At 38.2% G+C, this 15,773-nt stretch overlaps 1 protein-coding gene across 1 annotated transcript in view; it reads left to right on the forward strand.

The window, feature by feature from the left end:
* Positions 1-3,602: 3,602 nt before the first annotated feature.
* The window catches only part of MYBPC1 (myosin binding protein C1), a 73,888-nt gene continuing 61,717 nt past the window's right edge, over positions 3,603-15,773 (forward strand). Inside the window, exon 1 of the mRNA XM_039383188.1 lies at positions 3,603-3,719. Within this exon, the coding sequence (XP_039239122.1) occupies positions 3,695-3,719 (25 nt within the window). The 5' untranslated portion in view covers positions 3,603-3,694. The remainder of the gene's footprint in view (positions 3,720-15,773) is intronic.

Consider the following 15,773-nt stretch of genomic DNA (forward strand, 5'->3'; position numbering starts at 1 on the left):
AACAGATGAGAGAATGATTTAATTATCCGACGCCTTGATTAGCTGCTGTTTGGAAACTGCTCAAGGAGCTGAACAGAGTTTAAATAGGATAGTCATGCTTTGGAAAGAGACCACAGAAGATTAATTGGAGCAGGCATGGAAGGGAAAGGGTCAGAGAGCTTCACATTTTTGGCCTCTGAGGTGGTGGAAGAAGAGGGCTTGTGGTGGTACACAAAAGCCATGCTGTGATAAATTTTGTTCATAAGGCATTCACTTTATGGAAAGGATGAAATGCAAGGTCACAAGCTAACGTGTGGAAGGAGAATACCAAGTTATGAGAAGGGATGTTTCTATCCAGAGACATGAGGCAGCCTGTGCAAATAGGGGTGCTTTAGCAATAGGATAAGTTAATGAAAGGATGACTGGGGGTGGCACAGCCTTTAGTTCTATTGACTGAAGTACAGGAGGTAGGCTAGAAACAAGGTGGAGCTTAGCTCTTTCTACCTCACAGTTTTTGTGAAGGGTTTGGCCCAGTCATTTGGCAAGTAGGCTGGCAGCTGAGTCCAGAGATGGTTCATGGCCCTTTCACTCACTCAGAAGTCAGCACAGAGGAGCTAACTGCTTCCTCTTCTGGTTCAGCTCCTTCACAAGATGAGCTGCAGTGATGTCTCTACACAGAGAAGCTGAGTGGTCTCCATATACAGGGAAGCAGAATGAAAGTCCCAATAGCACTGAAGTACTAATTGTTGCAGCACAAGCAAGATGGGAGTCAACACTGTGACGATATTTGTGCAGGGAGAAAAATAAACTGATATGACTAGGTTGTTTTGATTGGAGTATGACGTATCTGTAGGTGTTAAGGCATGGACTCAGCTGGGAATTAGACTGAAACAAATGTAATATGGATTACTTTCTTAGGAAATAAACTACTTTCCCTGTCACTTCTAGTGCTAAGGTATGCTGAGATATCACAGTCTAAATCTAACCTAGTGGTAGCTTCTATTAAAAATTATATTACAGAAAACTTGCAACACAGGAATGTTTTATCAGATTAAAAGAGAACATAACATGAAATGCAATGAATTATGCAAGTATAATGTAAGGGTAGAAAAGAGTGAAAGGATGAGCAAATTTTCATATGGCTGCCACTCCACTGTTTGTTTTGTGCAGCTGAAGAGCAGTTTGCACTTGCAGCTGGCCCTTAAAAAACAGAGACCTCAAAAAGAACAAATCTTTCGACTGCCTACAAAGGCAACTATAGTATTTCATTATTTTTTTCTAACCACAATCTATCTTCATCCCTTGCTGCCTAGCAGAGGTTATAGAGACAATTTCATTTTTCTAGCTATGTCTATACCTGTAGATAAAGCAGGGCTAGAGCATGGGTTCCAATGTTATCCTGTGATTATAATCCTGGGGGATGATTAGCGTTCTCCCTGGTAATATTTTGGCTTGGGCCAACTAGCATTCTCCCACCTATTCCTAATCACAACTCAGGCACATGCCAGCAACCCTGTATATGTTTTGACTGCAGTCTCACAGTTTAAGGGTGGAGAAGGAGTTTTGCTGTGCAGATGAGAACTGCATACTTTCACTTGGCCTCTGGTCCAGTGAATGGTCTCAGTACTGATTTATTTAGTAGCATAAAGGTTGACTATGAATGAGATTCTGTCTTCCTGAATATCCTTCTTCCTCTTGCTGTAAAGGAAGCCCTTTAGCCTGTAAGGATAAGCACCTGCCATAAACTCTTTCTCACTGTAAGTTTGCAGTGGAGGTCCTCTCTAACCCATCACTACTAGAGTGTGACCATATTTAATCCTGTTTGTATTAACAGGGATCTCCAGAAGCATAGTTCTCAGCACCTCTTGGCACAAGATGGGTGGAATGCAAAGCCCTTACAAAAGAGCCACTAAGGAAACACCACGCTGGAGAGCATCAGCAGTTGCTTTTCCTCATCCTCTGGTTCAAGCCATCACAGTATTCGGTGCCTGGATGCGAGTAGAAGAAAGGGGAACAAGAAAAGTGATCTCTGCAATGTTATTGAGTCTGTTCATGCACTGATTCCCCTCTGCCAGCCCACTGCCACCTCACACAGAGGGACAAAATCCCCAGTTACCTTTTCAGGGAAGCACTCTTAGGTTTCTGAAGACAGGAATTATTACAGTGATATAGGGAGATTTACATAGATAGTGATGTGAAAAAAAGGAGAAAAATAGTGTTAATAATCCTTGTTTAAGTTCATGCAGACAGAAATCTTGCCTTTTCTCTGTATTTTACAGGCATTGTAAAAAATACTGTATTTGACTGAGTCAGTCAAATAATAAACGCCACAATGAGTAGAGCAGGAAAATGTCAGATGGTGGTCTGGTCTCTTAAAAAAAAGAAGGAATGAAATGCCTGTCCTTCATAAGATACCTGTAAAATGGCTAAATTTTACAGGTATCATATGTTGGCTATAGAATAACCAGGCACATGAACACTATTACAACTCCAATTCCAATTCAAAGATGTAAGATATATTTTCCATAACATTTGTGTGTATTCATACACCGAGTAGTCTTTCTAGTAGCCTAGTTCTTATTGATATGTGCTAATGATGTGAACATGTGTTTCAATAGCATGAAACCTTCAAGGACCACTTCATCTATTGTGCTACAATCACAATAGTTTTGTTTCAAAATCCTAAAAGAGTATAAGAAAGTAAATCCCAGTACCCTCTGATTACCTTGACCTGCATTTCTATTGCCTACATGTTCATAGTTTAAGTGGGAGTCTAAGAGGAGGGCAACCCAGTGGCTTAGTTTAGTGGCTCTGTGCGTGTGCTACAGATAGGATTTCCATTCCTTCTGTCTGGTTTCCTGGCTTGGCAAAGGCAAGCAGTGTTGGATCTCCTGGATGAGTGGAAAAGAGAGTATCTCGACTCTCAGCAGTGATCTCTCCAGTTAATGAGATAGCCGTGCTGAAAGGAACATTATAGTGTCTACCAAAGCTGAAATGAGGGTGGCTACAGGGAAAGGACTCAAGAAAGTGTAGTAAGTGTAAACAGAATGGAGATATGGAGGTTCTTCACTGCTGCAAACAGTTTTTTCTTCATTAATAATTTTTTCTTCATTAATCATTTTTTCTTCATTAATAATGAAAAGTATTTCTCACTTTGTCTTTGCACACAGCTTTCTCTTAAAGGAAGAAAATGAGGTTTCACTGCAGGCATACTGTCTGTAACTACTTATCACATTTATGTTGTGGAAAAAGGCACAAATGCATACAGGCATTTCCCACAAGTTCTGCAGGCAGGAGGGGTTCTTTAATAGCATGGCAGTCACTTTTTCAGCCTCTATCTGCGTGTGTATGCGTGTCTGCATGTTGCAGAGAGGACACAGAGAGCGAGCTCTGCAGCTGAATTTAGAAAGTTATAGATGTTCTCATCAGCCCCATGCAATGCAGCAGAGATTCCTTCCAAAAGCCCAGGGAGCAGAGGCTGCAGACAACAGATGTGAGAGGGTTTCCCATAACTGTCAATTTTCGAAGTGTTTGCATTGAAAAGAGAGGAGGTGCTATTTTGATTGATATTTCAGCCGCGGTATATAAAGCAGAGGAATTCCTCTTACCCTCTGCTTGTCATACTGATCTGCATACTCTCTCAGCTGGACTTGGGGCTACTACTTACTGCATCTGAAAGGCTGAAACTCACTGGGAATAAAGAATTCTTGTAACAATGCCGGAACCCACCAAGAAAGATGGTAAGCATAGCAAACATTACCTGAACATTTCTTAATTACAGGAATTATGAGGACACACATGCAAAAACCATCTTTTAGACCATCTTGCATATATCAACCACAAATAATATCTAAGAACAATAGCTGGGTAACATTATACCATTAGATATCACTGATCCTTTTAGATTTAGAAATTACTTTCAGGCAGGAATATAGCACAAAATTGTTTTAGACAAGAAACAATGACTTTGAATGGTTATTGAGAAACTACTTCATTGGGCAAATGTTGTGTTTTTTTAAGGACTGCAGGATTTCCATAGTGCAACTTGTGGTTTCTCTATTCTAAGCTAACTAGACTCTGGAAAAGAGGGAATAAACATTTCTTGTGGTTTAAAAAGCCAGGACACTGACATATTTTTCATACAGCTTTCTAGTAGTTATTGAATGGAAAGGATGTATTCATGAAACAGTGCTAAGGTTCTGATGAAAATATATTCTATACATCTAATGCATAAGTGAAGAATGTAGTAAGTTCCTCTGTACAAGTTGAACTGGAATGATTCATTTTGCCACACTACAGAAATTATTTTTATGTTTCAGAAGGATAGTTAAAGGCAGTAATATTGACCCCTTTTGTGGTGCTGTTAAGTTCATAGCAAAGAAACTGAGCATATAGTCTGCTAGTGAGTTGCAGAACTGTACAGTGGAGGCTGCACAAAAAGGGGCAAAGTGGTCGGAGTCAATTAATTAATAACTTTTTGAAAGCTAGAATTTATTTTTCTACCATTTTGAAAATTTAAACTAAATAAGCTTCATCTATTTACATTACTTCTATAGCCCTTACTGTATTTTCCTTTCAAGTTTAGATGTTTTCGCAAGAATTTTTGATGATTATTTTCTAACATTGACTACATAAATAGCTTTTGCGAAGCTGTGAACGCACAAACTGTATATGCTTTGCAGATATCGGCAAATGAAAGGTATAAAGACAGGTTCTCTAATGCACTCCCAAATGCAAAACTGAATTTAATCCTTAAGGTAATCTTGTGGAAAGAATAGAACTCATTAAATAAACTTTATTTCCCATAAATTCTGAAAGAACTGCTGGGCCCATGTCTGTAGTTTAAGTACATTGGATTTAACACCGATCTACCAATCACATTTGCTTGATTTTAAATGTCTTTTTGAAATATTTTCTGGTTTTGTGAAGAGCAAAGCAACTGTCAGGAACGTTACTCAGTTTTGGTACCTTCTTTGATTGGGGATATATGAAAACTAAACTTTTTGCACGACTGAGTCTCAAGCAAGCAGTGTTGACAGACCAGTGTGATCACTTTACTTACTGGCCCTCCTTAGTGATCGAGGACAATGATAGATGAAGTATCCTTCTGAAAATAGCTACACCAAGTGCACGTATTAATACAAGAGCCTAATCCTCTGTATCAAACCTAGAGCCAAGCCCCTTCTAGAGTGTCTTATTTGTAATTCAAATTATTTACACATGTATTAAGTGTCCTTTTTATTTGATCTGTTATTTGACTGCATATTACACACTTTAATCAGAATGCATTCTGTAGCTGCCAACTCAAAAAAAAAAAATCCACTAAAATATTTATGCACTTTCAAAAGATATGTGCTTTGAAGAAAATTAGTTTGGAGGCTCATGTTTCTGGTTCTGTTTAAAATTAGATTGTTTCAAAGACGTTCTTACAATGCAGTGATTAACAATGCAACTCTGTGTTTGTGTTACAAAATAAGTTTAGCAACTCTGAACAACATTATATTGACAGTGGAATAAATGTGATTTTTGATGAGACAATATTCAGGATCTAAAAATATTGAATTATTCTCTCCTGATAGGGCTAGAATTCACAAGTAGTAATGAGCTCTGGAGAAGTAATACAATTGGGTTGTACACTGGTTGCTCCTCGTTGCACCCAGTTTGTTTGCAGCCAGTAGATCAGTGGAGAAACAGGTTTATATTATGGTACTTAAGAGATTAGTTGCTTCCTAAAGATTTTTTGTTGATCAAGAACTCACCTGAACCGGTGGCAGTACTTGTATAGTAAGTATGAGTACTTATTATATTAATGGCAGGAGGATTTGGTTCCAATAATAATACAATACCGCTGCTACTACTCATATTAGGTCTACTCATACTATGTCTACCAGTAAGAATTCAGAAGCTCACATGTTCATCAAATGCCTCTTCTCAAGGTAATTTCCAAGGTGTGAAGGGTTGAGGGCAATTAATTAATGAAGGTGAACCTTGGACTGACTAATTCTGGAAAGTACCACTGGAAGGACTGTATGAGAAACCTTTGATGAAGTTGTTGGAAGACTACAATAGAAAGCAGAGGGGAAAAAAAGAGGCTTAAGACTTCTGCATCACATGAGCACCTGAGCAGTGTTCTTCTGACATTTCCAAAAGAAGCAATCTACTTGAATTATCCCATTCCCATAGGTCCTGCCACTTAAAAACAGAATACATAAGAGCGAACAGCTGAGAGATCAGAAACTACCCAACACTCAAATGTTAAAAAAAATCTCATCTTTGCATTTTTTTTTTTATCTCTGCAGTCTCTGGAGTGCATAACTAAATTTTTCAGAGGCGGTGCTATAGCAAGCTCATAGGCTTTTTTTCAGACCAAATGATCTTTTTAGTTATTTTAAGATTATTAAAATAACAAAGTGAGAAATTTCCTGACTTGGTGAGAGTGTAGCCTCACAAAGTGCTCTTAACAAATAGGATCACCAAATTAAACACACCACTCAGCTTAGAGAAGGTTGCTGGAGAGCTTCAGCCTGGTGGAATTTGTCACTGTAGAAACAGGCTTCCATGACTAATGATTCAAGGCCTTTATGATACTCCTAAAACGTTGAGTCCTGTATATAATATCAGCTGTGGCTTCTCTGCAGTAGATGGTCATGCCGTTGTCTTAGCTGGTTTAAAATATCCTATTTGCAAGGTGAAGTTTACATCAATGGGTTAACTGATCCCAGTGGATGACTAGGATACGACTGTGATGCCAAAAACCTTTACCAGTGCATTTAAATTCAACAGTCTTTAGTTTTCCTGGTGACTAATAAAATAACCCTCCCCCATATAATTACTTCCTGTAATTTATTGCAATCACTCAGTCAATCTTTGCTCTCCCCCCTTTCCTTTAACCAATATTCATAAGAGCTGCTCATTAATTAGGTGCCCTCTTAAGCTGTCACAGGCCATGGCATTTGGATATGCTTTTGTAAAAGTGCCAAGTCTCTCAAGAGCAACCTTTTCAAACTATTTGTGGGCATCATCCCACAGTGACAGGTGCAAGTCCGTCCCCAGTAGGCAGCTCTGTAAATTTGCCTTATTTATTCTCCCCAATCTAGGAAATAACTCATGGCCATGAGTTAAGTGACCATTCCAAATTTTGAGCCAAAGCATTTATTGACTGTCTGCCAACTTTATTTTGTAAGGGTTTGCGAGGTCTGCTTGAATATTGCCTTGGAGCATCCACATATTGGCAAGGAATCAAAATTAAAAGTCAGTGTGTCTACTTTAGACAGAGTAAAAACTTTATTCGACCTATGAACAGGATACATGTAAAAGCTGTGAAGAAAACTATGTGCATATATTGTCTGTTAGAAGAACAATCTCTAAAACATGAAAAAATCTGTGAAAGGAGGTAAACAAACATACCCGTTGAGACTGCTTTGGAGATATAGTAACGTTGTTCTCTCTGTAGATACCCTGTAGAAACAAACTTTATTTCTATTGGCTTTTAAACATGACTAATTTTTTTCATTGTGTGATTTTTTTTTCTATCACCAAATTTGAATTATATTTAAAATATTTTAAGCAATACCACAGTGGTGTATCAAGATAATAGACACTGTCAAACAAATCACCTAGTCATATAAATCATACAGGTAGACGCATAAAGCAGCATTCCAGTAGGTAATCAATCTGAGCATAAATATTGGTTAAGAGCTAATTAAAGTCAGATTCCTTTTAATATTATATTTTCAGGGCTAGGCAATTTTTCAGAGGTGAAAGAGAAGTTGAATGGGAATTCTGTTTCACTACAGAGTTGGCTTGTGTCAAAATTAACAACACTGATGGAAAGTTTTCCTGAAAATTCAAGAACCCAGCATGTGAACATTTTATAACATTGTTTAGTGCTTTCCATGCAGGAGACTGGACCTGTATAATCATTTCATATGGCACCACACTGGATAGTGCAGCTGCTGCTCTCCTTGTTGCATAGTGAGGGAAAAGAAAAGCATACAGACATCCACCTTCTGCCATCATCATCTGCAGCACTGACTGTAAAATGCATTCCCGTCATTTCTAACTTCCTTCAGTCTCAGAGCCAAATCACACTCCAAGTCAGGCTCATATATATAATTTCCAAGCACCGTATTCAAGTCACAGGTAAATGAGTTTTGGTGGATGAGGGAAGGATGAAACCCTAACCCCTTAAATTATTTTCCCTCTCAATTCTTTAGAAACTTTCTGTTCATCACCTCTAGCTAATAAATTAAAATCCCTCCACAAATGGAAAGCAAACTTACGCCTAACTGTTGTAATTAGATCTATGAGGGTGGGCTGTGCTCCCGTCCTGAGCCCCACGGAGCAGCGTCCTCCTGCACAGATCGTGTTGCACGCTGGGAACTGAGTTGTTCTTAGACTGCCTTTACCCTCCCATTGCTAACTTCTAAGTGTTGCTCCCACACTTCCTTCTAAGATACCAGAGCATCTCAGATTTATTCTTTGACCTTCCGCCCCCATCGTTGCTAAGTTTCAGACTACTTTTTCAATCAAATTAATTTGATTAAAACCCCCCTACACTGGCCAAGAAAAATCCCCTTGATCAATTTTTGAGCTTTTATGTTTTGTTTGTTTCATTGTGGTGTAAATTGAAGGCACTACATTGATTTTTTTTCTTATTCAATGCATTGACTTTATTTTAATACTCGTGTAGGAGGATAATGCAAGATTGACCTGTCTTACTTAAGGTTGTTCTTACTTGAAAAGCTTGTCCACACTGTGTAAAAAACAGTCCATCTATGTACAGGGAAAAATATTTAATATTATCACTCTAAAATAAAAAGATCTTTGATTTTAGGAGGAAAGAAAGGAATGGTCTTTTAGCAGATCAGAGGGTGCTTTGTACTTCGCAAAACTGAAATTAGCAAATGCTGCCTTTGTGCCTCTCTATACTGCACCTGTTGGGAAGATAAATAAAGGCCTGCCCAGTTCTTTCCCCTCATACCTCCTAAATATATCACTTTGAGAGAGCTCTAAAAAAACCAACCATGCTACAGTACTCTTCTGTTCCACGAAAAACTGGATGAGTTTTTTCATATTGGTTTCAGAGATCTACCAAACAAGATGGTTGCATAACAAAACAACAGCAGAGAGATCTGGTGAGACTTCAGTTGTCAAGACATTAGTAGCTGCCCCACACATCAATGGTCCTTGGAAATAAGTAGTAGAACATATTTCAGGTTTCATCAGCAGATGTCCAAAGTGTTCCTTGAAAGGGAAGAGCAAATCAAGTTTGGAAATAAACTGCCTGCAGAAATTTCCCTTGGGATAGGAACAAATACTAGACTCATCACTCGTGGAAACATAGAGATTCATCTAAGTTGGAAGTCCTAATTTAATAATTGCTCTAGAGTGAAACAGAAAAAAAAGTTCTCATTTAGACACTAATGTGACTTTGCACTGAATGTAAAAGTCTGTAAAATAAAGGCCAAGGCAAATGGATAGGACTGTGAACTTTAGTCATCATTAGAGATTTCTCATACCCACTGCAAGCAGTTTTGTCTCTTGAGTCTGAGGAACTGCGTGACTGAGAAACACCCCCTTCTCTTCCCACCCTCACTTCCCACCCAGCTCTCTCCTTCTGCTCTCAATCACTGAAGTGCTATTTCTGAAGACTTCAAACACAAGATAGATGCAACGGTTTCTCTTTTTCACTGTTGTTAGGGAACCAGTACTTGAAGCTATTTTTCCATCAATTCATCATCATTCACTTTATGACACTGTGAGATTTTATTCTTTTCCTTTGAAGAGTTGTTGGTGTTTTAAGAGTTAGGGAAGCAAGGAGTGGTCTGACATGAAAGTCCATGTTAGATCACTGAAAATTTTGGTAATTTTGCAACCCTAGAAATCAACCAATAGTGTTTATACTGTCACAGAAATCTCTGGGTTAGGAACCAGATACCCAAATGGAGCTATGTGCAAGTGAACTTGGTGTACCCACTCCCAGAGGAGTCAGGGACAGCAGTTCATTAAAGTCAGAGGTTCCTGGTCTGCTGCTACTCAGCTGACCAGCCAGCAATTGCCTAAACATACGTGCCCTACTGCCAAATAAGATGCCTTGGGATACACAGAATACCTATCATGGGCTGGCAGATATGACTCAGGACCTGTAGGAGGTCTGCAACACCACAAAGTAGCAGCTAGAGAAAAAAAGACTGTGCTCCAGGATCTGAATGTCATTGATCAGCTATGATGAAGAAAATTAAATAAGCCATAAGCAGCTATTTTAAGGTGAAAAAAAAATCTAATTCCATTGGTTATAATGGCAGCTTGGTCTCCTAGTTCACACTATAAACACATATATATGCTTCCCTTTTTCTGAGTACCGTAAGGATAGTGCTGCAGAGCTATCCTCTACAATTTGTTCAGTTGCTGTTCAAGGATTTTCTGCAACGGGTAGTTTTACAAGAAGACAAGAAGAGAGTTACATTCCATCATTATTTGCATATTCAGATGCTCTTTCTCAATAAATAAAGAAGTACCTTAGGCCCAGATTCTCTTGAGCATCGTGCAGCCTTCCGTAATCTGTAATCTACAATCTGCTTTGTGCATTGATAAAATAAAATAATAATGATAAAAAGATTCTACTGCCATTTTTTTGTTATTTGGGAGGATCTGATGCTTTTACTTGTTTTATTTTTATAAGTCAATTATTTTTAAGTCAATATATTTTATTTCATGGCTGAGCATTTAAATCAATGAAAAATTAAATTTCTACTTTACATCAATGAGAGAAAACAGAAAGATGAATTCCTATTCAAATTAATACTAATTTATCTACTTCCTTTCTATTCAAGCTTACTCTCACTTCCTCCAACAGCTTTATGCTGTTAGATGAATGACTGGTTACATCAGTGATCTTTGTATCTATGAGCAGTAAGCCCTTTTTATGTTAAATAATACAGTGTTTCTGAATACTCTATGAAATGTTCAACAAAAAACATGTAGATTTAGGAATCTCCATGAATTGCCATTTCTGGAATTTACTCTCTCTAATTTGCTAGATGTGGCTTTAGCTCCTAGAGCTCACTGAACTAGCAGATGTTCAGCCAAGATGAAGCACCTCACAGAAGACAGTTCTGTGTTCAACAAGATTTTATGTCCTAGGAAGCCATTCTAGCAAACATGTTTTGGGAAAAGTTTCGGTCAATTTTTACTGCTTCCTGAGATGCTGTAGGGACAGAAAGTTCCTCTGGGTTCAAGTATGAAGATAGATTTCTACTCAGACCCTAAAAAATGCAGCATACGCAAAACAAAGTGGTTTCTCTCTGACTTCCCTCACCCATTACCTGTGCCTGTGTTGCTAATAGCGTCTCCACAGAGGAGTCAGTGGGACCTAGGCTAAGTGATGCAGGATGCCTTACATCCACATGCCTTAGAACAGCCTCTTCTGAAGACCAATAACACCCACTTCCCCTCTACTGGTTAACCAAGTGTCTTTATGTGTATTTTCAGTTCAAAGTGACAAAATAATATGTGGCCTCTGCTGCAATTAGTCATGGTGGTGTTACATGTCATAATACTGGGATATAGCACACCCTGCTCTCTTCTCTCAGCGATAGATGGAGGTTAATTTAGGATATTTGACCTCCTGGAATAATGTTGAAGGGTTGCTGAACAGAAAGTCAAATAGAGTGCAGTCTCAGAAAACTTCAAAAATTAAAAAAATAAATCCACCATCTTAAAAATTGCTTCATGGTCTGCCTTGCAATAAAGTCATTTTTTTCAGCAAAGGCCCTCACAAATAAGATAAGTTGCAGGTTGGTCATTGCATGTGTTTTCTATGCAGTGCAAGGTTGTGCAGTGCCAGGACCTGGGAGCATGGTTGGGTGACTCATTCCATGATTTAGAGCTGCTGCCTCTGCCCTATGTACCATCTCCGTGTTCCCAAAAGTATGCAGACACTGCATCAAGAAGGGAGTCCTGCTGTATCTTGAAGCAATGGAATGTGTTTGAGACAGTCATTGCTTTCCCTTCTCTGGAGATTAGGAAATAGTTCTTACATAATTTGCTCTCCCTGGCCCTATTACTAACTGAAAATAGCATGTGATCTACTTCTTAGGGTGATTGTCCTTATATGTGATGGCTCCAACAAGTTATTTTGGTCAGGTGATTATTACAAAAAGTTCTATTCTAGTTTAATTCTCTGTAGGATCAAATGCTGGTTTCAGTGAGCATCTGAAAGAATTGTTCAATAGTAGCATTATGCTTTCTGAGATGGATCTGTATTAAAATACACTCATCGTGTCTTTGCAGGCTCAGAATAACTTCCTAATTTTGGTCATACATGCCAAGAGTAGTTTGAAGTCAACCACAAACATAGATGAAAATTCCATTTTCCTATAGATTTCTGTTTATAAATCTTAGCTCTGTGCATAGACATTAATTTGAGACATTTGCTCCCCATATTGAACCAACTGGACGCAACAAAATGGGCAGTGGTTGAGCAAAAGCAACTCACAAAACAGCACAAACAAGTACTTTTTTCTCAAAGGGGAGTCATGCTTTGCTCAGTCAGCCTGCAAATCCAGTCCAAAAGCCTATTCCAGATTTTCTCTTCTCTCAAAGGCCTGACTTTGTGATGAAATTAAACTGAATACAAGTGCAGCTAAAACTGAAGGAGACTCCAAAAGAAAAGTTTATTGGCTCAGTTGATGAGACAGAACTTAATCCTTGGTAGTCACCTAATCTACTATGCTGGTGGACTAGAAAGAGCAATAAGACATAGTTGTTGAACAGTTGTTGAACTCCAACCTTCGGATATTTTTGTGTTTATTTTCATAGCTTTCTGCCACAAGATCTTTTCTGTGGGGAAAAGAATGCACAAATTATGGCACCTAGCACCAGTTCCAACAGTTCTAGAAAGAAAAACTTTCTCTTATCAGTCTGAGCTGATTGTGCATGTGTGGTGGGGCCTTTCATGATTTTCTGAACTGAAATGAAATATTTCAAACAGTTTGCACACCTTGATGTACACAATGTTGCATTTCTATCCTTTTTCAACAGCTTTATTCATTTGCAGTACCACTAAAGCATTATTCCTAACAAAAGTTACACAAACCACTTATCCTTGGTAATGTGGAGAATATCTGTGGCTTGAGATATCTAGGAACAACCACATGAGAAATGCCATGCCGATGGAGTAATTAATGGACTAATAGCTTCTGTGTCTCATCCTGTGATACTCACGTAGATAGAGATACACATGCACACCCTGTAGCACATTTGGTATCTTGTATCTTTATAAGAACGTAGTATCTAGGCCAAAAACCTTATTTTAGACCCAAAAGAAGAGCCTAATTCCAGTGGAGACTGTGGTTGCCACTCCTCCACAGATGCAGACTTTAGTGAAGGCACAGAGGGTCAGATGTCTGATGACATTTTTTCCATGGCATTCCCTCCAGCCTTACTAATCTTTCATCTACGCTTTCCTTAGCCCTATTTTTAAAGGGGAAATCTGACCTCTGTCCTGTGCCCCTTTTTTCTTTGCCCTTGTTTTGTATTTCCATGTTTTGCAATAAAGTTTCCTCTCTTACCCAAGAGCTTTTTTAGCCGGAGAGAAACCATATGCCATGAGCTGTGATTGTAATTCACAATAGCATCTTAAATGCATTTTGCTGTCATGCTTTATAAGAGCTTTCTTTTATACATATCACTTACTGACTTACTGATGCAAACTCTCACAGTCTGTCTGCAAACATCCTGCTGTGTGCAAACACTCCCTAAAGGCAAAGCTAAGTGATTTTTTTTTTAAAGTGAAGCCTTATAATTCTCACAGTTATCTTCATTGATGCAGAATGAGATAGAGAGGTAGAAAATGTTAACAGTATTAACACAGAGGAATGTATGCAATTTTTTATGCTGAACACCCACAAAGGGTCATACATGACTTTCCTGTACATAACTATTGCTGCAGGACCCACCAAAGGTTTGCCTAGTACCGTAGGTCTCTGGCATGTTAGATCTCCTAAATTTTCACCTACGGAAAGAGTCCTTTCTTTCCACTTGTGCAAAATAGTCCTAAAGGTTTTTCAATACAATGCTGAATTGCAGGAATATGAGCTACAACAAATATTTATATGCAAACAAGCTTACAAAAAGAGAGAACTCTATAAGTCAGTACATAGAAATCCTAATAAAGAAGTAAGTTTCTGAGTTTTAGGGTAATTGCTGATTGTTAGTGTTTACTATCAGCAACACTGCAACTCTGATACAACGCCTTCCTATATTGCAAGTTATGTTTGGAGTTTTTTAATTTTCTCCAAATTAATTACAAATCCATTTTGCTTAGCATGTACTTGGACATCAGCACTCACAAAAAGTAGCAACCACTGAATTTTGCAGCCCATAAATTTGAGTTTACTCTTGGTAAACTAAAAAGTGGATGCTACTACCCTGTTTTTCATCTTGAGTGAGTTGTTTTCCATGAATGTGATGGGTAAAAAATTCAGGGTGACATAAGTAATGAATTATTAGTGATTAACTACTTGAAACAATCCCTAACCACCTAGACACCTGACAGTCCTGAGTCTGGACTCCTGTTACAATCCATTCTGTAAGACAGTGTCTCTCAAGAGGAGGCTGAGGACTGAAGTGCAGATGACAGAAGAGTGCTCTTATCTGAAGGAAGTCTGAGAAGGCCCTTTCTTCTTGAAAAGATCACAGAGTATCAAATTATCTGTCACCCACTGTCAAATAGACTTGAAGCAAATGTTTTTCTTATTTGGTATTTGGATACGGTCATGGTAATGTTTATGCCTAGTTGTAGCATATGTTACTCTGACAAAGAGTTGATAACAAGCTGATAAATTCAATCCTTGGGAAATCTCAACATGTACACGTTTAGTTTTGCCCTGACCCTCAAAGAGAAGTTGACATTTCAAAAACCATGGAATGGGAATACCGGCAGGATTTCATTTTAAATTGCTGAAATGTTTTATTCTGAAATTTGGTTAAAATGAAGCCTATCAGCATGTCTCAAATGTTTCCTTATAACTGGTTGAAATAAGTTAGATTTCATGAATGCATGCCACCATGGTCTTATGCATCATTTTCCCTAAGAGTCAATCTCTCTAAGCGGAATTATTTCCCACTATCTTCACATAATCACATGGCTCTCAGGGCTAACCTGAATGCACTGAATGACAGGAGATTTAATCCTTTGTGGAACTGACTGCAGTTATGCAGAGCATCCAGTCCATAATGTGATTTTCATAAAATAATACAATTTCCTTGACTCAGAGTGAAATATTTCAGCAAAACAACGCTGTCACAATTTGGATTGAGCAAGAGTGAAGATATTTTTCTAACTGGTAAAATTGCTTTCCTGAGCTGGTTTGGAAATTATCTGGACAATGTGAAAGGAAGTTCGTTACTGGTTAAATATTCATCTCTGGAAATAAATGACCTTTCAATTTTATTGCTGACTTTTATTCTATAATTAGAAGTGCAACTGTCATTGAAAACACATTCTTAAATTTGAGGAATAAATTACTATCATTCCTGAGTAGCAGTTCCGTGGTTTATGAAGTGTTTTATCCAATAATGTGGTCCACTTTATTATATTTTGCAGCTTTCAGAAAGGAAGTTACCATTAGTGTATTGCTATCTCTGATATCACATTGTGGTGTCTTCTGCTTTCAGTTTTCTCTAGGGAATCTCTTGAGCACAATGAAAATATTTACTTCCAGAGAAAAATTATTAACAAACTGTTGCAAGCAGGATAGGAAACTGAGAATAAAGTCTATGTTTTGCCA

The sequence above is a fragment of the Pipra filicauda genome, unplaced genomic scaffold (assembly GCF_003945595.2).
Source record: "Pipra filicauda isolate LSUMZ 115617 unplaced genomic scaffold, ASM394559v2 scaffold2_size9829703_pilon, whole genome shotgun sequence".
Taxonomy (NCBI): domain Eukaryota; kingdom Metazoa; phylum Chordata; class Aves; order Passeriformes; family Pipridae; genus Pipra; species Pipra filicauda.